At 61.3% G+C, this 20931-nt stretch overlaps 1 protein-coding gene across 7 annotated transcripts in view; it reads left to right on the top strand.

The window, feature by feature from the left end:
- SS18L1 (SS18L1 subunit of BAF chromatin remodeling complex) overlaps nt 1–20931 on the top strand; it is a 30443-nt gene that overhangs the window by 1289 nt on the left and 8223 nt on the right. For 2 of the 7 annotated variants that reach the window (XM_045444043.1, XM_045444044.1), the window contains 8 exons: nt 8982–9058; nt 9520–9609; nt 9713–9797; nt 11381–11525; nt 12027–12224; nt 13391–13555; nt 13888–13992; nt 14874–14963. In XM_045444043.1, coding sequence (XP_045299999.1) covers nt 8982–9058; nt 9520–9609; nt 9713–9797; nt 11381–11525; nt 12027–12224; nt 13391–13555; nt 13888–13992; nt 14874–14963 — 955 coding nt within the window. Of the gene's footprint in view, nt 1–6522; nt 8667–8981; nt 9059–9515; nt 9610–9712; nt 9798–11380; nt 11526–12026; nt 12225–13390; nt 13556–13887; nt 13993–14873; nt 14964–17198; nt 18755–20931 lie in introns of those variants that run through there. The other 5 variants (XM_045444048.1, XM_045444045.1, XM_045444046.1 and 2 more) reach the window with 4 other exon arrangements.

The raw sequence follows: 20931 nt of genomic DNA, 5'->3' as shown, positions 1-20931 counted from the left end.
GTGGCTCGCGGGGAGACAGACCCGCACAGTGGCTCCAGGGTCACCTGTCGCCAGTGACTGTCGCGCTGGGAGCGCCTGGCTAAACACAGGGTCAAACGATCGGCTCAGAGGCACCCTCGGGCAATCCAGGGGGGTTTCCTGGCACCTTGCCTTTTTGGAGCTCGAACGTGATGAGCGCAGACACTGTTTCCAAAGCCTCTTTTGGCTTAGCACCCATCTAACTATCTGCGCTTTGCGCTCACGCCCCGTTAAAGCTCCCGGAAGTCTTCGGGCAAAACCGCGTGCCAGAGCGCCTGATGTCCCCAGGCATCAGGTGGAAAAGAGGGGAACTCGCTGACCCTGGAAAACGGGTCTTCCGTTTAGGCCCTCGCCCGATCTGTACTGACGGGATTGGCAGTGCGCGTGTTACCTTGGCGCTGTGGCAGGGAACAGGTGGGGGTCTTGCTGGCTGGGTGTGAGGGGCTGAGAGGCGCGGGTCTTACACCCACGCTCGGAGCGTTGAGGGAGGCGAGAGAGCAGGAAGTACACGGCTTGTCCTCAGCATCTATTTGAGCAGGACTTTGCCCGGCGAACTTGTGCTCGGCCTTCAGGGCCCACTCAGACATCCCCTCCCCCATTCCCTCTTGGCAGTCCTGGGGTAACTGCAGCGCTTTGACAGGTTGCCGGGGCTCCTGAGTTGGCACGTTACCGAATTATTCTTCGCTGTGTCCCTAGCCTGGCCCGCTGCCTGGCACAGCTAGTGCTCGGTACGTACTAGAGCGTCTGTGACCCTGGTTCCGCCAGTGGAAGCGTCGGGGAGAAGCAGACGTGTTCATTTCCTGTGGCTGCCGTGTCGTTGTCGTAAACTCGGTGGTTTAGAACGGTAGAAATTTACTTTTCATCCTCTGGAAGCCAGAAGGTCCAAAATGAAGCCGGGAGCAGGGCTGGTGACTTTCTGGGGGCTCTCGGGGAGGCTCTGCTGTTTGTCTCTGAGCTGCTGGTGCTGCGGGCTTGTCGACGCCTCACCCCACCCCTGCCTCGGCCTTCCCGGGGTGTTCTTCTCCGCGTGTATCTCTGTGTCCAAATCGCCCTTTTCTTTTAAGGACGCCGTTCGTGGGATTTAGGGCTCCCGCGACCTCAGTCTGACCTCGCCTGGACTGGAATACGGTGTAAAGACGTCGTTTTCAAATCTGGCCGCGTTGGCAGGCTCTGGGGGTTGGGATTCGAACCTAATATTTTGAGGAACACGGTTTAACTCGTAACAGAAGACATGTCTGGGAGAGAGATTCCAGACAAGGAAAACCAAGGAGCGAGGCTAGGAAGGCTCTGGAAGGTCCAGGGAGTTGCGGCGGTCCCGCACGTGGTCTGCACAGAAGGATGCGGGAGATTGAAGGAGTCGAGGGTGGTCCTGCCGGTGGTCTACACGGAGCAGGTCACGGGGCCCAAACCGGAAGGGCGAGGAGAGCCAGCCTGGGGGAAGCCTGCGCTGAGCGCTCGGGAGGTTTCTCCGGTGGTGACCAAACCGTGTCGGTGCCGGGGCAGAGGGCAGCACGGCACTTGGGGGGGACCGTAGGGAATGTGACTTTGCCAGGGACCCTGAGGTGGAGACGGGCAGTGTCCCCGCAGCTGGCTAGCTGGCCTGCAGGCTGGGACCCGCGTGGGCCGCTCTCTGCTGGTTCGGGACCAGGGGATCCCCGCCGCCCAGTGCCGCGCTCCCACTGCGCTCGCAGGGTGGCGTGGCAGTCGCGTCCGTGGGCCGTGTGGCTGGGCTTGGGCACATCGGAGGGGGCCCCGGACACCAGGCCTTGACTGCTGGCCAGGCACCTCTTAGTTTCTTGGCACACGGTAGTCGCTTAATAAACGTGAGTTTTACCGTCCCTGCTTGTGTCGTTCTCCTTAATTCGTTTTCTGGGCCGGAGGGTGGGAACGGGGTCTTGTCCCCCTGTGCCCCCGGCACGTTGTCCGGGGGGAGACAGGCTCTGCGGGAGCTGGGCACCTGGCGTGTCTGCCAGCGCGGGTCCCGTGCAGACGAGCGAGACCCCCGAGGGCAGGTGCCGTGCTCGGGATCTGCGCGTCAGGGAGGGGGCGGCACCAGACCAGCCCTGCGCCACCGCCCTTCGTGCCCGGGGGCTGGGGGGCAGGGGCACAGAGGTGAAGGACGGCCGTCTGGGTTGGGGGTGGGTGCCGTACGTTCTCAGGCTTGGAACTCGTCTTCAAGAACGTGAGCTGACTCGGTAAAGAAGGTAAAACTGGTCTTTTTAACGATTCGCCGTCCTACCGCTGCCAGCAGCTTGCGGATGCCGAGCCCCCCGCCCCCAACTTGCCTAATTGACTCTCTCGGGCAGTTGTCACCGAGAGCCTTCTCCCCCGTGAGCACGGTCCCAGGCCAGGGAGGCACCGAACCTGTCTCTCTTTCCATCCCCGGGGACGGGAGGGGGCGATGCCTCCCGCCTCTGGTCCCGGGGGCGCCGGTCCTGGGGCCGGTGGACCCCGGGGAGCTGCGGGCGGCCGGGGCGCGGGGTGCCGTGGGTCTGCTCGTGAGGCCCTGAGTGCCGCCCCCGTGGGGGAAGTGTGAGGAAGCACCGTCTCCGGGAGGGAAGAGCCGGGCCCGGGCCCTCTGCCCCGTGACACGAGGCCACGGGCCCTCCTCCGGAGAAGGTGCCGCCCGGGCTCCGCGGGGCCCCCTCGGGCCGGAGGGTGAGGAAGCATCCGGGCGCTCCCCCCAGCACGCACCGGCCTCCCACCCTCGCGGTGCAGCCCGGGACCCGGGGACGGGGCAGCAGCCGGGGTCTGCCACGTGACACCAACAGGTGTCTCCACTGACATTCTGGTGGCCCTGGCCCCGTGCCCCTAACCTGTCCCCCGGCCAGCGGGCCGGGGCCCGAGCACCTGGCCCGCGTGCGTGGAGTCAGAGGCCGGTTGTCCCGGGATCCCCGGGCTGTGACCGAGGCAGCACCGCCCCCCGCCCGAGGTGCGGGAGTGGGGGGACCCGGCGCCGATGTCCCCGAGTCCCTCAGGGCCCGTGAAGTGATCGGGCCAGTCTTTTCCCGCCCGAGCCACGGCGGGCACCGTGACGTTTGCGGCGCCGACGTGACAGAAGCCAGAGGCTCCAGGGAGGAGGTGACGGATGTCGGTGCGGAGAGTGACCGCACTCCCCGGCGCCGCCCCCCCCCCCCCCCCCCGAGGCCGGAGCGGGAGGCGGCCGCGGACCGGGCACCGGCTCGGCTCCCGTCCGGGGAGCCAGGGCCCTTCCCCCCCACGGGCCGGCCTGCTGCGGGCGCTCGGTGCGTGCGGGCCCGGCTGCGGTGCCGGCGGAGGCCTCAGGAAGCCGGGAGCCGCGGAGAGGGGTGCGGAGGGACCGCGGAGGCCGGCAGGAGGCGGGTGTCCCCCGTGCGCGCACAGCGGGGGGCCGGTCACCCTGCTGGCCTCGGGGGTGGGGGGGTGGAGAGCGGCTCGGGAGGGTCTCGCCACGACTCGCCGGCCACGGCTCCACCTTGACCTCTGGCTCGTCCCGATGGTATTGCCAGCCTTTCGAGTCGTCCCTCCTCGGGAAGCCTCGCTTGGGTCTGGTCGTCCCTCCTCAGGAAGCTTCCCCTCAGGATCCAATCATCTCTCCTCGGAAAGTCTCACTCGGGATCCGGTCGCCCCGCCTCAAGAAGCCTCACCTGGGATCCGGTCATCCCTCCTCAGGAAGTCTTCAGATCTAGTCGTCCCTCCTCGGGAAGCCTCCCCTCAGGATCCAATCATCCCCCTTCAGAAACTCTTACTTGGATCTGGTCATCCCTCCTCAGGAAGCCTCGGGATCTGGTCGTCCCTCCTCAGGAAGTCTCCCCTCAGGATCCAATCATCTCTCCTCAGAAACTCTCACTCGGGATCCGTTCGTCCCTCCTCAGGAAGTCTCCGGATCTGGTCATCCCTCCTCAGGAAGCCTCGGGATCTGGTCGTCCCTCCTCAGGAAGTCTCCCCTCAGGATCCAATCATCTCTCCTCAGAAACTCTCACTCGGGATCCGTTCGTCCCTCCTCAGGAAGTCTCCGGATCTGGTCATCCCTCCTCAGGAAGCCTCGGGATCTGGTCGTCCCTCCTCAGGAAGTCTCCCCTCAGGATCCAATCATCTCTCCTCAGAAAGCCTCACTCGGGATCCGGTCGTCCCTCCTCAGGAAGCCTCACTCGGGATCTGGTCGTCCCTCCTCAGAAAGTCTCCAGATCTGGTCATCCCTCTTCTGCCTCACTCGGGATCCGGTCGCCCCGCCTCAGGAAGTCTCCCCTCAGGATCCAATCATCTCTCCTCAGGAAGCCTCACTCGGGATCTGGTGGTCCCTCCTCAGGAAGTCTCCCCTCAGGATCCAATCATCTCTCCTCAGAAAGTCTCACTCGGGATCCAGTCGCCCCGCCTCAGGAAGTCTCCCCTCAGGATCTGATCATCTCTCCTCAGAAAGTCTCACTCAGGATCTGGTCGTCCCTCCTCAGGAAGTCTCCGGATCTGGTCATCCCTCCTCAGGAAGCCTCACTCGGGATCTGGTCGTCCCTCCTCAGAAAGTCTCCAGATCTGGTCATCCCTCTTCTGCCTCACTCGGGATCCGGTCGCCCCGCCTCAGGAAGTCTCCCCTCAGGATCCAATCATCTCTCCTCAGGAAGCCTCACTCGGGATCTGGTGGTCCCTCCTCAGGAAGTCTCCCCTCAGGATCCGATCATCTCTCCTCAGAAAGTCTCACTCGGGATCCGGTCGCCCCGCCTCAGGAAGTCTCCCCTCAGGATCTGATCATCTCTCCTCAGAAAGTCTCACTCAGGATCTGGTCGTCCCTCCTCAGGAAGTCTCCGGATCTGGTCATCCCTCCTCAGGAAGCCTCGGGATCTGGTCGTCCCTCCTCAGGAAGTCTTCCCTCAGGATCCAGTCATTTCTCCTCAGAAAGTCTCACTCGGGATCCGGTCGTCCCTCCTCAGGAAGTCTCCCCTCAGGATCTGATCATCTCTCCGCAGAAAGTCTCACTCCGGATCTGGTGGTCCCTCCTCAGGAAGTCTCCCCTCAGGATCCAATCATCTCTCCTCAGAAACTCTCACTCGGGATCCGGTCGTCCCTCCTCAGAAAGTCTCCGGATCTGGTCATCCCTCTTCTGCCTCACTCAGGATCCGATCGCCCCGCCTCAGGAAGTCTTCCCTCAGGATCCGATCATCTCTCCTCAGAAAGTCTCACTCGGGATCCGGTCGCCCCGCCTCAGGAAGTCTCCGGATCTGGTCATCCCTCCTCAGGAAGCCTCAGGATCCGGTCGTCCCTCCTCAGGAAGTCTCCCCTCAGGATCCAATCATCCCCCTTCAGAAACTCTCACTCGGGATCCGGTCGTCCCTCCTCAGGAAGCCTCACTCGGGATCTGGTCGTCCCTCCTCAGAAAGTCTCCGGATCTGGTCATCCCTCTTCTGCCTCACTCGGGATCCGGTCGCCCCGCCTCAGGAAGTCTTCCCTCAGGATCCGATCATCTCTCCTCAGAAAGTCTCACTCAGGATCTGGTCGTCCCTCCTCAGGAAGCCTCGGGATCTGGTCGTCCCTCCTCAGGAAGTCTTCCCTCAGGATCCAGTCATTTCTCCTCAGAAAGTCTCACTCGGGATCCGGTCGTCCCTCCTCAGGAAGTCTCCCCTCAGGATCTGATCATCTCTCCGCAGAAAGTCTCACTCCGGATCTGGTCGTCCCTCCTCAGGAAGTCTCCCCTCAGGATCCAATCATCCCCCTTCAGAAAGTCTCACTTGGATCTGGTCATCCCTCCTCAGGAAGTCTTCGGATCTGGTCGTCCCTCCTCGGGAAGCCTCACTCGGGATCCGGTCACCCCTCCTTAGGAAGCCTCACTCGGGATCTGGTCGTCCCTCCTCAGGAAGTCTCCGGATCTGGTCATCCCTCTTCAGCCTCACTCGGGATCCGGTCGCCCCGCCTCAGGAAGCCTCTCTCGGGATCAGGTAGTTGTTCTCCACTGTCCACCAACTTCTGGCCTGTCTGGAGAAATTCACTGCCGTAGTTTTTCGGTTGGTTCATTTTTAGGATCTCTGTGTTGTCCTTCATGTTTTTGGCAAGTTGGCCCCTTGGAGAACCTTCTGATATGGAAATTCACATCCTTCAATTCTGAGAAAATACTTTGAACAAATTTTTAGATGATTTTTCTCCCTGTGTGTTTTTTCTGGAAGTCCTCGAAGAGTTGCTTCTTGCCAGTGAGATCATTTTTCTAATTTTGGTATCTTTTCTGTTTTCTACCTTGGTGTTTTTAATTTGCTTTCTAGGAGTTTTTCTCAACTTTATGTTCCAACCTTGCGTTAATTGTTGTTTGCTCCGGTCAATACAGAAATATTCTAGAGCTCTTTTGGCTTTGTTTAGTGGCATCTTTTATCAACGAGTACAGTCTTTTGGGGCACCCGGGGGGCTCAGTCGGTTGAGCGTCCGACTTCGGCTCAGGTCGTGATTTTGCAGTCTGTGAGGTTGAGCCCCACGTCGGATTCTGTGCTGACAGCTCAGAGCCTGGAGCCTGCTTCGGATTCTGTCTCCCTCTCTCTGCCCCTCCCCTGCTCGTGCTTTGTCTCTGTCTTTCAAAAATAAACATAAAAGAATATTTTAACGAATACGGTTTTCTTGTCTTTGGGGGCATGAGTAACAGTTGCGCTTTTCTCTCCTTTCGTTTTTCTAAGCTTCCTTTTTGCATGGTCTTCGTCTCCCCCAGGTTCGGCGTCTGCAGCTGGCCTCAGCTTGTCTAGATCGTCTAGATCGTCCAGATCTTTCCAGGTGGCGGGCTTCCCGGGAGTACTCTTGCTCAGGGCCAGGGCCCGGGGCGGGTTGGTCTGTGGTGACACTGGGGGGTGCGCCCCTGCCTCCGGTGCCCTGGTGCTACCCCTCTGCCTCGCCCCCCCTTCTCCGCCTCCCAGCCTACCGGTGAGCAGTGGGGAAGGTCCTGGGGCCTCCGGCTTCCTGGTCTCTGGGCTCCCGGTGTGGCTGTGTCACATCCGGCACCCCAGGATCTGCTCTCCGGTTCTAGAACTCTGGCACTGCTGTCTCAGCTCTGCTCACGTCCCTTGCTCACCGGGTCATTAGGGTTTAGAGGTCAGGGGCCTCCAGTCCGCCCGCCATCTGTCACCCACTCTGGCCTGGCCTTTTTTCCCAAGTGTTCGTAACTTAACTGAGATGGTGCTCCATTTCGTGTCCTTTTCCTCGATTCCCTTACGGTACATTTCCTCGTGCGCAGGAAAACTGCGAACTGTTCGCGATGGCTGCTTACGCTACGGTCCGCTGAAGTGTTGCTGGCCTTGACTCTTTAGCTTCTGTCCCTTTTGGAACGTTAAGGACGATGTGGTGGGGCGCCTGGGCGGCTCAGTTGGCTAAGCCTCCGACTCTTGGTTTCGGCTCAGGTCACGATCTCCCAGTTCATCAGCTCAAGTTCCGCATCGGGTTCTGCGTCGGGCTCTGCGCTGTCAGCACGTAGCTTTCTTGGGGTATTCTCTCCGTCACTGCCTGTCTCAAAAGAAGTCAATTTAAAAAAAAAAAAAAAAAAAAAAGGATGATGCTAAAACGGACCTCCTGATAGCACTTCAGCTCTGCGGCGTGTGTCCTTGGGAGAGAATCCCTGCCCGGCAGTTTCAGGCAGGAAGCTGAAGCCGTAGAGGGGTGGCTCTCAGAGGGAGAGGAAGGTCATTCTAGTCGTTTACCTTAATCAACCTGGACGCCGAGTCCCGATTGCCCTCGGGGTGGGCCCAGCCACCGCCACCTGCCCTCAGCAAGCCCCCTGGCGGCTCCTGGGCCCGCAGTGCCTGCCTCCACTGCCCCCACGTGGGAGAAAACGGCGGAGGGTAGACAGGACAGAGCTGTAAACTAAGACCGAGCAGGAGAGACCGACCCCGAGGTCGCAGAGGCTGGGGGACGGTCGCCTAGCAGGGCTGCAGGGCCGCGGGGCAGACTCGGCCTTGCAGCGTGGCCCAGTCAGGCCCTTTGTGCCGCCTTGGCCTCCCCTCCGTGGACGGGCTCGGGCCCCGAGCTCTGGAGGAGGACTCCGTGGTCAGAGTGCAGGGAGGAGCCCACGTTGCGCAGGGAGGAAGGTGAGCTGCCTTCTGGGCGGTGGCGAGCAGGGGGCGCCTCCTCTGGCTCAGGGGCCTGTGGCGCTGAGCCCTCCCAGGAGAGCCCGCACCGTGGTGACCGGTAGTCGTTGAGGACAAAAGTCTCAGAGCCTTCTTTCGGCCCGAGTTTCTGAGTAAAGACCTTTCCCTGGAAAGCAGCGTTGGCCTTGGGCGCGGTCCTGCCCCTCCTTCCAGAGGGTGCTCACGGGCACGGGTGGTGAATAAGCCGGGATCTTCTCTTCACAGCTGGCTGGAGGAGGGCTCACCTTGGTGGGCACTGCCCCGTGCACATTGCCCTGCCCTCCCCTCCCCACCGGCTCACCCCTCCCTGCTCCCACTAGGCCCTCCTCCCCCTTGTGCTTCCTTCCATCGCCTCCTCCCGGGTCTCCCCGGACTCTCCCGGGCGCTGCCCCCGACGTGGCCGTCCTGGAAAGCTGGCTGTGGTAGGCCTTTGTGGTGCCCCGCAGGGCTGCGAGCTGCCTCGCCCGGGCGGGACTGCCTGCCTGGCCTCTCCAGACAGAGACCCGGCGGCCCAGCATCCCTAACGTAGACTCTGGGCCCACCCTAGCTGGACAGATGCGCTGTGGTCACGGGCCCTAGAAAATGGTGAGCCGGTGGCTGTGGGTCTTCCTCTGCCGGGTGAGAGGTCCTGGGACCCGCCCCTGGGTCTGGTGGGAGGGGGGGCAGGGGGTTGACCCTGGCACATGGAGGGCCACATGCTTAGCACAGGGACGTGGAGAGTATTCGGTCCTGCCGAGCGTTGCGATGCGCGCGAGTGGCAGTTCCGCGCGTAGAACGCCTGCACGCGGGTGACGGTTACTGTCACGCACCTAATGGAGCGACTCCAGCTCCGCCCCGTGACCCTCCAGCCGGGCGCCGGAGACACATCTGTGTCCCTGTTCCCATCTGCTTCCCCTTCAGATGCTGGACGAGAACCACCACCTGATCCAGTGTATCCTGGACTACCAGAGCAAGGGCAAGACGGCCGAGTGCACCCAGTAAGTGGCCGTCGGGCTGCGGAGGTCACCCTCAGAGGACGGCCTCGTCCCCCCACCCCGGGGCGCTCCCCGAGGAGGGGGAGACGACGTGGAGGGAAGTGAAGGGTGGGCGGAGGGGGCTGCTGGCGGACACACCAGCGGACGATGAGCGCCCCCGGGCGGGACCTCGTGTGACCCCCGGGGCTGTCAGAGCCACCGGAGGCCTGGCGTGTGTGAGCGGCCGCCACGCGCCTGGGGGCTTCCCCACGTCCTCCCGGCCTGTTTGCCCCGTCCAGGGGGCAGAGAGATCAAGTCCGCCGCGTGTCACGGTCAGATGGAGGAGGGCTTGTCCTCTGGCGTCCGCTCCCGCTCCGGTGTCTCCCTCAGTCTTCTGCCTCCTCCCACCACTCTGAACAGACCTGGTGGCGCGCGGGCCCTCGGGCCACCGCCTCGGGGCCTTTCAGCATGTTTTCGTCAGACAGGATCCCGCTCACGACTCAGGCCGGGTCCTGTTCCCTGCCCGGCTCTGTGCTAGAGCACAGAGCGCTATGTCGCGTGCCCCGTCCCCGAAGGTCAGTGTCCCCCTGGGGCCCGGCTGCGAGGCTGTCCCGGGTGGACTTCGCTTCTTCCGACTGGCCCGCGGGCGCTGCCTCACTGTGTGCCCCTCCCCTGCAGGTACCAGCAGATCCTGCACCGGAACCTGGTCTACCTGGCCACGATCGCGGATTCTAACCAGAACATGCAGTCCCTGCTGCCCGCCGTGAGTGCCCGCGGGGGGCAGGGGGGGACGGTGGGCCACCCTCACCCAGTGCAGTTGCCCGGTGCGATCCGGGGAGCAGCCGTCGGAGCGTGTTACGTGGAGTAGCCAAGGAACAGACAGGAGCCCGCAAAGGGGGCAGGAGGCCAGTCGGCCCGAGTCGGAAGCGGACCGGTCAGAATCGTGACATCAGTTTCTGTAGCAAAGGGAGGTGACCCTGAGGAAGCAAACCTAGAAACGATGGGCGGCAGGTCTCCGCGGGGAACAGGAGGTGGTGCGGGGGTTCTCGCTCTTTATCGTGAGCCCTTCCGAGCGAGTCTGAAGACGCTGCCCGGGAATAAATGGCGCTCCGATTCAGCAACGGAACTGTGAGATTCTGCCGGTGCAGTGAAGGTTTTAAGTGTCAACATACTTTGTTTTCTTTTCTTTTTTTTTTTTTTTTTTAATTTTTTTTTCAACGTTTATTTATTTTTGGGACAGAGAGAGACAGAGCATGAACGGGGGAGGGGCAGAGAGAGAGGGAGACACAGAATCGGAAACAGGCTCCAGGCTCTGAGCCATCAGCCCAGAGCCCGACGCGGGGCTCGAACTCACGGACCGCGAGATCGTGACCTGAGCTGAAGTCGGACGCTTAACCGACTGCGCCACCCAGGCGCCCCTACATACTTTGTTTTCTGCTTAACTTTTTAAAATCCATTTTCCCCAAATCAAATAATTGCTGCAAAGGCAAGGTCCAGCAGTGGCCGCCTCCCGCAGGTGGACCGGAAGGCAGAGCTGCGAGAAGGACCGGCCCGTGTAGACCGTGGTGGGCAGGGACGTTCTGGCACACACGCGATGCCCCCTGGTGCCCTGGAAAGTGATGTCATAGGTGCCAGGGTGTCTTGCCGACGAAATTGTTAAACGGACATTGATTGGCCTATGAAATCGGGATTCCTCGCTCTGGAGACGGCAGTGGATCCTGCGGGGAACTTCATTTTCTTGGCCAGGTGTAGACAGCATCTGCCTCCGAACCTTCGGAGCTGCTGTTTGGTCTGGATCCGGGAGGTGAGGGTGCAGGGGTCCCTCGTGCGTCCCGTCGCCTTCTATATCCTGATCACGGTTGGGTTTGCTGCGGTGCAGGGCACACGCACGGCAGGAGCAATGAGAGGGCCAGGGCTAGGGCACAGGGCAGTCTGTGCAAAGGCCCCGGGGCATGGGGTGGTGTGGATGAGGGACACAGCGAATCCTGGCCAGCTGAGGCCAGGGGGCAGGGGCAGGGGCAGTGTGGTGGACCGGTGAGGTGGTCCCTTGCATCCCCAGTGAGGAGGGCCCATCTTTGAACCTCCGGTATGTGCTGGTTAGCTTGGTACTCGCTTAAGGTCTGAACGCTCACAAGAATGCTCGGTGTACCGTCTCCTGGCCTGAGGTGTTTGGGCCTCGTAGTCCGCAGTCACCGATCACGTGTGTGAGTGGCAGTCAGTCACAGACATCTGCCAGGTGGCCGTGAGCCGTCGAGGTAGCTCTCTCGAACCGCCGAGTCCCTGGAGGGCTTCGGGTGCTTCGTCTCTGGGTTAACCAGCCTCCCGTTACTTTCTTGTCGCCTGCAGCCGCCCACCCAGAACATGAACCTGGGCCCCGGAGCGCTGTCCCAGAGCGGCTCCAGCCAGGGCCTGCACTCCCAGGGCAGCCTCAGTGATGCCATTGGCACGGGCCTGCCCCCGTCCTCCCTCATGCAGGGCCAGATCGGCAACGGTGAGTACCCGGAGCACTGGCGACAGGGTCACCGCCTCGGGCTCCCCGGTGCCTGGCTGTCTCGGCAGAGCACCCCGTGCCCTGCAGAGCTGAGCGTGGGGCATCCCTCCTCCCAGAGGCCCCGGCTGCGGGGGCGCCGCTGTGCCCGGGTGCGCGTGCGCAGGGGTAACATGCAAAGGGGATAAAGCGCTTCAGGTCCCCTGCTCTGCTTTGACTTCACATCCACACGTGGGGTTCCGGGTGGGTTTTTTAAACAAGACCAAAAAGGTCATCTCCGGATCAAGAGCTAGATCTCTAGCCACCGGGAACCGTCACCATCACAGCGAACGTGCGATTCCTGCGCTCGGTTTGTTTCCTTAATCGGTGGCGCTGCCAACCACGCGCTGGCCTCCCTCCACGCGATCGCTCGAAGGAAACGTGGGGTGTCTGGCGGCAGGGCCAGGCCTGCCATCAGACGCGGTCCCTGGTGGGTTTAAGGCCCCCTCCCTGTGCTCCTGGCAGGTCCGAACCACGTGTCCATGCAGCAGACGGCACAGAGCACGCTGCCCACCACCTCCATGAGTATGTCGGGCAGTGGCCACGGCACGGGGCCCGGCTACAGCCACTCGGGACCCGCCTCGCAGAGCGTGCCCCTGCAGGGCCAGGGCGCCATCGGCAACTATGTGTCCCGGGCCAACATCAACATGCAGTCCAACCCAGGTACCGCCCTGCTCGGCCCTGGGACACCCCGCCGGCCCCCGTGACCCTTCGAAATATGTGCAGACCGTGCACGCGGTCCTGTGAGGCTTCTGAAGGGGTGGGGGCCGTGGGAACAGACCACGTAAGGTCTGGCTCTGTGGAGAGGGGGTTTCCACCAGTCCCCGCGGGAGCATCAGGCGAGGCCGTGCCGAGGGGCGGTCCGTGCCCTATCTGAGGACGGGACCAGGCTCACGCGGGGTCGGGGGCGGTGTGGCCAGAGCGCAGAAGTGGGCAGCGAGCAGGGCCACAGACGCTGGGCCGAGGGAGCCCCGTGGGCTGGGAGTGGGGTGCCAAGCACTGGGAAACGTCGGGTCCCCATCGAGCTGTCCCAGAGTGTCAGACACTGAATTTCAGAGGCTTGGTACGGACAGGGAGATCATGAGCCCTCTCCCTAGTTTACTTTTACGTCTTGTAATGTCTGGCTTTTTTGGGAGGGAGAGAGCATGAGCAGGGGGAGGGATGGGGGTGGGGGAGCAGAGCCCGACGCAGGGCCCAAATTCACAAACCGTGAGATCACGACCTGAGCCAGTCAGATGCTCAACCAACTGAGCCATCCAGGCACCTTTTTTTTTTTTTTTTTTTTTTTTGAGAGAGAGAGAATGAGCAAGCAGGGGAGGGGCAGAGAAAGAGAGAAAGCTAAGCAGGCTCCACGCTGTCAGCGCAGAGCCCGACACAGGGCTCGGACCTACAAACGGTGAGATCATGATCCGAGCCGAAATCAACAGTCAGACACTTAACTGAGCCACCCAGGTGCCCCAAGATGAGGATATTCTAGACATATCGAGCCAAGATATATTACTGAAATAGATCTCACCTGTTTGTTTTACTGTCGTGGCATGGCTCACTTCCCGTCCTCCTGGGCAGTGCTGCTCTAGCGGGCTCTGAGCGGGGGCGGCACGACTGGACAGGCCAGAGGGCACAGGCCTGAGCATCCGGAGGCACGGGCATGGCTCCTTCGCAACCAGCCTAGGAGACGAGGGATGACAGGACAGGACTCGTGTTTCTCTGTGCGTGGAGGTGGCCCGGGAGCTGGAGTCAGACAGGGATGCGGCCGGAGTCTGGGGTGAGGGTGAGGACGCCCGCCTGGGGAGCTTCTCGGGGTTATTCGGGTCTGTCGTGTCGCCCAGTGTCCATGATGCACCAGCAGGCGGCCTCGTCCCACTACAACTCGGCGCAGGGCGGGAGCCAGCACTACCAGGGCCAGTCGTCCATCGCCATGATGGGCCAGAGCGGGCAGGGGAGCAGCATGATGGGGCAGCGGCCCCTGGCGCCCTACCGGCCCTCCCAGCAAGGTAATGCCCGCACCGCGTCTTTCTGCCTGGGAAGCTGGGGGGCGTGAGGCTTTAGTTCTTTAGTATTGAGCAAGGATCGTGGATGGTCCGGAGCCTCGCGGGGCTGACGAAATAGGGAAGGACCAGGGCCGGTGCCGCTCCTGGAGGTGGACGGGCTTGAGGGGCTGTAGGGGGTTAAGTCAGGCGCAGGGTCCGCAGCAGGCGCCGGGGCGGTCAGGTTTGTAAGTGTGGTCCCGGGGACTGGGGGCTGGATGCAGGGGGTCCCGACCAGGCCGTTGAGGAGGCTGTCACGTCACGGGAGAACCGTTGCTGAGTTACCGTCCTGCCCCCAGGCTCGTCCCAGCAGTACCTGGGCCAGGAGGAGTACTACGGAGGCGAGCAGTACGGACACGGCCAGGCCGCCTCGGAGCCCATGAGCCAGCAGTACTACCCTGACGGTGAGGCCCGCGCCCGCCCCGGCACCGGCCGTGGGGTGGCTGCCCACTGCCGTGCTCCGGTCGCCCCCGGCCTCTGCCGGCAGGGCACCCGGAGTCCCCCTCGCCCGAGTGCCTTTGGGAACAGGCGTGAGGGCACGTCTGGTCTCTGCTGAGAGAAGCTTCCAGTTCAGGCCACAGCCACTCACCTACTTGAGGCTCCTCTCTCCCTTCCCAAACGGCAGCAGGGGGTTGAGGCTGAGATGTGCCGTCCCCTGAGTCAGGGCACGTAATTGTTTTGGAAGGTGGACACGGGAGCCCTTATGAAATGCCTTCCGAAGGCGGCGGTTTGTATCTGCTGCTCAGTTTCTGCGGATTCTTTTCCCTTGGTGCCGCCTTTTGGTCACGTTTAAACAGTCTCAGGATCTGTGGAGGTGGTGTGGAAAGTGGTCACCTAGGATTAGTGGGATTTGCAGGGGGAAGGACCCTGGGCACGGAGCATGCATGGGGTCGGTGGTAGGGAGGCGGCTGAGGCCAGGGCAGGGCGAGCTGTGTTGCTGCCACATGCCACAAGGCCTCCTGAGGGCTCACGGTGCCCGGGATGAGGGGCCTCCGGGCCTTGTCACGTGTCGGGCACTGAGTACACGGTCTCCTCTCTGTAAACTGTGACAGACGGACTCCTCACGCTCACCCCCAAGCAGGGTGGCTGCCTGCGTCTCAAGGGAACGGAGGCCAGGAGGTGGCGGGAAGCTGCTTCACAGACTTAACCTGCGGGAAAAAGACGGATCGGGCCTGACTCCGGGCACTCCTGACCCGACGTGTTGCCCGTTCAGTTCACGACTGAACCCCGAGCCCAGGCGGCCTGGACCCCCCACTGACCGTGGTCCATGTGGGTTTTCCCGCAGGACACGGAGACTACGCCTACCAGCAGTCGTACACGGAGCAGAGCTACGACCGGTCCTTCGAGGAGTCCACGCAGCACTACTACGAGGGCGGTAAGCTGCGCGGGGCCCACGCCTCAGACACGCGCTATGCCGGGTGGCGCCGCGCTCTGTGAGGCCAAGGGTACCTGTGGCCTCATGACGCTGGGTACTCAAGGGTACGCTGCGCTCATGACGCGGGCGGGGTGGTTGGAGTGGCCGCTCTGGAGTTGTGGGGGCACAGACCCTACCATCTGTGCAGGGGGAGCTCAGACGGGCTCCCTTAAGAGTTCCCGACTCGGTCGGGGGGTCCGGGCACCCTGTGTCCCTCCCGAGCCAGGCAGGTAATGCACATGGGGTGCGCGGCTTCCTTGGGTTTGGCCTGGGCGTTTCTTGAAACACCTGCTGGCCAGATCAAGTGCAGCTTGGGCTGGGAGCTGTCCGCAGAGGTGGGGTGAGGCGGTGATGTTCTAGAAGCAGACTCTGACAACACAGAGCCAAGTAGCAGCACGCACCCATTGTCCTGCTGTGGATACTCCCACTCACTGACTTCCAGCCACCAATGTGATGTCACCAAACACAACGAGGAAGAAATTTGCACGTTAACCTCTCAGATGGGGCCCCTGTAGAGTGAAGGTGCCTCGCTGCCCTTGCGAGACCCCGAGGCCACGGGGCACTGGGACATCAGCCCGTTTGTAGCCTAGGCTTCCCGGTCAGGACATCAGAAGGGAGACAGCGTGAGGTTTCGTAGCAGGGCCCCTGGGGAAGGAAACACAGATAAACCATGAAACAGGCAGTTTGCAAGTCGGGTGTTTACAGTGGCTTTTTAAAAGAATTAAGCTAAAAACACAACGGTATTTACTGCTTGAACCATTTCTGAGCGTAGTTCAGTGACGTTCAGCACATTTACATTGGGCGGCGTCCCGACCGTCCGTCCCCGAGCTCGTTCGTCTTCCGGACTGATTTTCTGCCCCCATCAGACACTGGTTCCCATCTCCTGCCCCCAGCCCCCGGCGCCCACTTTCTGTCTCTGCGTGTGACTGCGTCCATCATGCAGGATCATACAGCACTTGTCCTTCTGTGACTGGCTCACTTCGGTCAGCATAATGTCCTCAGGGTTCATACGTGTGTTAGCAGCTATCGGAGCGTCCTTCCTTTTAAAGGCGGAATCGTTTTCTAGTGTGTGGGCACAGCAACTTGTTCGTCCATTTCACGGTCGATGTTTTAAAATTTTTTTACATCTATTTTTGAGAGAGAGAGGGAGAGAAAGACACGACGTGAGTGGGGGAGGGGCGGAGAGTGAGGGAGACACAGAATCCCAAGCGGGCTCCAGGCTCTGAGCTGTCAGCCCAGAGCCCGAGGCGGGACTCGAACCCACGGATGGTGAGATCGTGACCTGGGCCGAAATCAGCCACTTAACCGACTGACCCCCCAGGTGCCCTGATCGATGGACACTTTTGAGTTGTCTCTGTCTCTCAGCTGTCGTGAATAACGCTGCTGTGAACGTCAGCGTGCAGATGTCTCTTCGAGTCCTTGCTTTCGTTTCCTTTGCATTTATACCCAGAAGTAGAATTAGGGGTGGTCCGGTAATTCTGTGTTTAATTTTTTGAAGAACTGCATTCTGTCTTCTGTGGCGCGATCTTGTTTCTTAGTTACAGCGGTAGGAGATTAGAGGACATGTGGAGAATACGGGAGAATCGCCCAGTTGGAAGGACTTCCCCGCAGCGATTCCCCCTGTCCCCACGTTTGGGTGTTGCTTGCGAACACGGCTCAGACCCAGCCTTCTTGTCCTGGCGAGTCTGGCTCCCCAGGCCCCGTGATGGCCCGTGCCTGTGCATCACACAGCCAGGCAGGTCCTCACCCCTACCCCGGCAGGTGCCCCGCCTGTTCCCAAAGCAGGTGCCGTGACCTGGCCATCACCCCTGGCTGGATCTGAAACCTGATGATGGGTGTAGAACAAGAGAACAAAACATCCCAACCACCTTGAAGTAAAATTATTTATGGACAACTTCATGTTCCCCGTTGTTTTTACGAACCAGTCAAGTGATTGAGTGTTGGCCATTGATGGGGAAAGGGTGACGCTTTTTTTTTAAAAATGTGTTTTAATGTTTGTTTATTTTTGAGAGAGAGAGAGAATGGGGGAGGGGCCGAGAGAGGGGGGGAGACAGGATCCAAAGCAGGCTCTGCGCTGACAGCAGCGGACCTGACGCAGGGCTCGAACTCCCCAACCTGAGCCGCACGCTTAGCTGGCTGAGCCACGCACGCGCCCTGTGGGCAACACCTTTATCCTGCCTCCTCACCACGACTCAGGTGGTTCCTGTGTCGCGCTTGGTCGTGCCTTCCGTTACGACCACAGTAAACTCGCCACTCGAGACCACCGAGGCGGTCTCCTCATCCACACGGTCGCCCCAAGCGCTGTTCTGCAGCGGAAGCTCAGCTGCTTCTCTTCACTTCCAGTTGAAGGCGGGTGTGAGTGAGCGTTCTCGGGGCGCACCACATGCCCCTCACCTTGGACGTTTCCAAGACGCACGCAGGCCCAGCGACAGCTCTGCGGGCTCCTGACCGTGGTGGCCGGCCCGTGTCGCTGTCACTGGCACGGGTACGGGAGGGTGGAGGGATCGCGGGCTGACGGGGGAACAGATGGGCCCACGCCGGGCAGTCGCGCCCACGCAGCCTCGCCGGGAGGCGCTTGGACAGGGTGCTGGAGGGGGAGCCCCTCGCAGCGGGAGACCCAAGAGGCCGCGGCCAGAGGCCACGCTGCAGACGGGGGTCCCGGGGTGAGGGTTCCTGTGCCCAGCAGCACAGCTCCGGGCCAGGGGCCGACAGCTGTGGAGCACTGACCTGCCTCCAGGCAGCAGCTGCTGGTGACACTTCACAGGGTACGCCATCTGGTGGGCTCTACACGGCTAAAACTCTGCGTGTTTGGGCCATTATAGAAACAACTCGACGCGTAAAAAGTCGAGTTTGGCGCACTCAGGTGTCTGCGCCGCTGGGTCTCCGCCTGCCGGGAAGAGGTGAGCTCCCAGGGCCACCTGGGGCTCATCCCTGCACTCGCTCCTCCGCCAGCACTGGGGCCTGTCCGCAGAGGCCGCGGCCGTGGGCCCTCCTTCCGCCTCCCGGGACGCCGGCGCTCAGCCCTCTCCACTGGGAGGGCCCTCTGCTCACCGCCAGCTCTGCGGCGTCCCGGTGAGAGTGCTCAGGAAAGAACCTTCCGGCAGAAACGACTGCTCCAAAGACAAGTTCAGGATGTGCCGCTCAGCCTTTGGAACTTCGAAGCGCACATTTATATACCCTTAGGTTTGGCTCACGCGTTCTCGCCTCCCATAATCCGCGGGACGTTTGCTAAAACGGTCACTTTTTTTAAGGCAGGTGTGGCAGACGGAATGGTTTCCTCCTGAATCTGGAAGCGTTTCGTTCCGTCTCGTTAACTGGACCTCGACCCGGCACTACCCGTACTTGTGTCACAGGGCCCAGGTCACCCCACGGTGGGTGGCAGTGCCGGGTGTGGTGTGAGAGGCAGGCGGTGTTCTGCTCTGAGGAGACTGGATGTGCGTGAGTGGCCCGTGGCCCCGAGCAGGCGGAGGGCACCGAGTGGAAGCAATGAGGGGGTAGGTTGAAGCCAAAATTAAGAGTCTTCCAGTCATTACATTATTCCACAGTGTGATGGGGAGTCTTGTGGGGTGCGGCGGCTGGTCCTGGGGTTCACAGGAGGTGGCACGGGACAGGAGCCCCGGGTGGTCCCATAGAATGAGAGGGCGCTAACGTGCAGAGGGCTGGTTCCAGGCCAAGCGGGATGAGGGGATGTGGGGCCGGCCGAGCCAGGTGGACACGGCGCCATCAGGGCCCCCGCCGAGCAGTCCACGGAAGCCTTGGCAGTGGCGGAGAGCAGACAGAGCCAGGGTCTGTGGCCCTGTGACCGGTCCGTGTGTGTGTTAAACAGTGTCTGTTAAAGGAGCAAAGCCTCTGTGGCTGCCGTGGTGGAAAATCCGGGTGGTGCCGGGTGCTGAGGACCAGGGTGTCTGGGGTGGCGCCTTCTGCGGAACACGGTACGTGTTGGCACGTGCACACACACCCCACGGACAAACTCTGGAAAGACGGTCAGGACACCGATGGAAGTGGCTGCGAGGGGACCGGGTGGCGACCGGGCAGCCTGCGGGTGGCTTTTTCCCTGAACCTCTTGAAGGTGGGCTGGCTTCGTGTTCACATTTGTGGATCTCGCGAACGTATCTGCCTGTGCGGAAGGTAAATTTACAGATATTAAACGTTACTGACTATCTCCGAAGATCAAAGCAGCCCAACCCTGTGGCCGTCCAGACCCATCGCACCCCTGGTCCCATGGTCATGGCGCTGTTATCCTGGGTGTCCTCAGGGTCTTGCCCCGAGGAGACCCGGAGTGGCCCATGCGTGTCCCCGAGGTACACCCTTGCTCCTGGCTTTTGTTGTTGTTGTTTTTAATGTTTATTTATTTTTGAGACAGAGAGCATGAGTAGGGGAGGGTCAGAGAGAGGGAGACAGAATCGGAAGCAGGCTCCGGGCTCCGAGCTGTCAGCACAGAGCCTGACGTGGGGCTCGAACTCAGGGACTGCGAGATCATGACCTGAGCCGAGGTCGGACGCTTGACCGACTGAGCCACCCAGGCGCCCCTGCTCCGTAGTTTTTATAGACTGCGTCACTGAGCTGATGGGTCACTGGTTCCTGGTGGTGGTTTTGTGTCCACGACGCTCAGCCAGGCCCCTTTCCTACTGGGCTTGACTCCGGTGGAGGGAAGGTTTTCCGGGCGTGGGAGGGCGGATGTGTGCTTCCCAGAGGCGTCCCTGCTAACGTTTGTGACACACCTACTGGGTGCCAGGCCGCAGCCAGATAGCCTGTGAGTGAGCTCCTCCGTTACCATCCAGTAAGAAGGGGCTGTGAGGCTGAGGTACGCAGACTGAGCAAAAACTTCAAGCCCTGAGGAGGACCCGCCGTGTCTCAGATGTGCTTCCAGGGTGAGCGAGGCGAGGTGGAGCCTGCCACGTCCCGCCCCACGTCCTGCCCTGCATCTGCCCTGTGGCTGCCCACCCGTGGCTGTCCAGCCTGCTGGCCTCGGGGAAGGAGCTGTCAGAGCAGATGCGGTGGGTTTGCAGGGCCCCTGTAGGGGGGACTCGCCCTGGGATTGGAGCACGCTGCTTTGGTGGCTGCTGTTGACGTCCCCGCGGACAGTTTTACGCCCTCGCGGGGTGAATTGGCTCTCGGGAAAGCTGCTGCTTAGAAAAATACGCCACCAGGATCTGGTTTTTAAATACTTGTATTTTACGGCTCCTAGAAAAGGAAAACTTACTTTTAATTGGGAAAATAAAGTAGAAAAAAGGATTCGACAATTACGGGTTTTCATAATCTGGCCTCTATTTTCTTCTTTCTGGGACATGTTTTGCTTATAAAGAAAAGAACAGGCAACTACAGTAGTCCCTCCCTCCCCCCACCCACAGTCTCCCTGCCGTCTCAGTGACGGGGCCCCCCGAGGGAAGCAGAGGATCCCCTCCCTGACGCTAGGTCTGTTTCATCATTACCGTTAATCTCCCATTGTGCCGAGTTCATAAACCGCACTTGGGGTGTGTGTCGAGGAAAACGCTTGGGGTGTGTGGAGCTTGGCGCCCCCACGCCTTCGGGCGTCCATGGGGGTCTTGGAGCGGGGTCCCCACGGGTAGGTGGGGGCTGCCACATCCTCTCTGGGCCAGCCATTCGTCTGCTGGCAGGTGTCGCTGGCGAGTGAGGGCCGGGGTCTCCTGAGCCCCCGCTGCAGACTCAGGACCGAACGCACTACGAAGGCTGCACACTCTGCGTGGTTTTGAAGAGCGAAGCCCTAACTCAAAAGAACACGACAGAACCACGCTTATGCTGGATTTTTTATAAAAGCGTTCGGAGACCCGTGAATGGAATTTCGTCTCCAGCCTGAATCTGAACGGGCAGCTCTGGAGACCCTCTGGCGGGAAGGCTCTAGGAAGATTTCCATCTAACTCTCGGCCCACGTCCGGCGAGGCGCTCACTGGGACCCTCACTTTTCTCA

The sequence above is a fragment of the Leopardus geoffroyi genome, chromosome A3 (assembly GCF_018350155.1).
Source record: "Leopardus geoffroyi isolate Oge1 chromosome A3, O.geoffroyi_Oge1_pat1.0, whole genome shotgun sequence".
Lineage (NCBI taxonomy): Eukaryota > Metazoa > Chordata > Mammalia > Carnivora > Felidae > Leopardus > Leopardus geoffroyi.
This window is presented reverse-complemented; position numbering and strand designations above follow the sequence as displayed.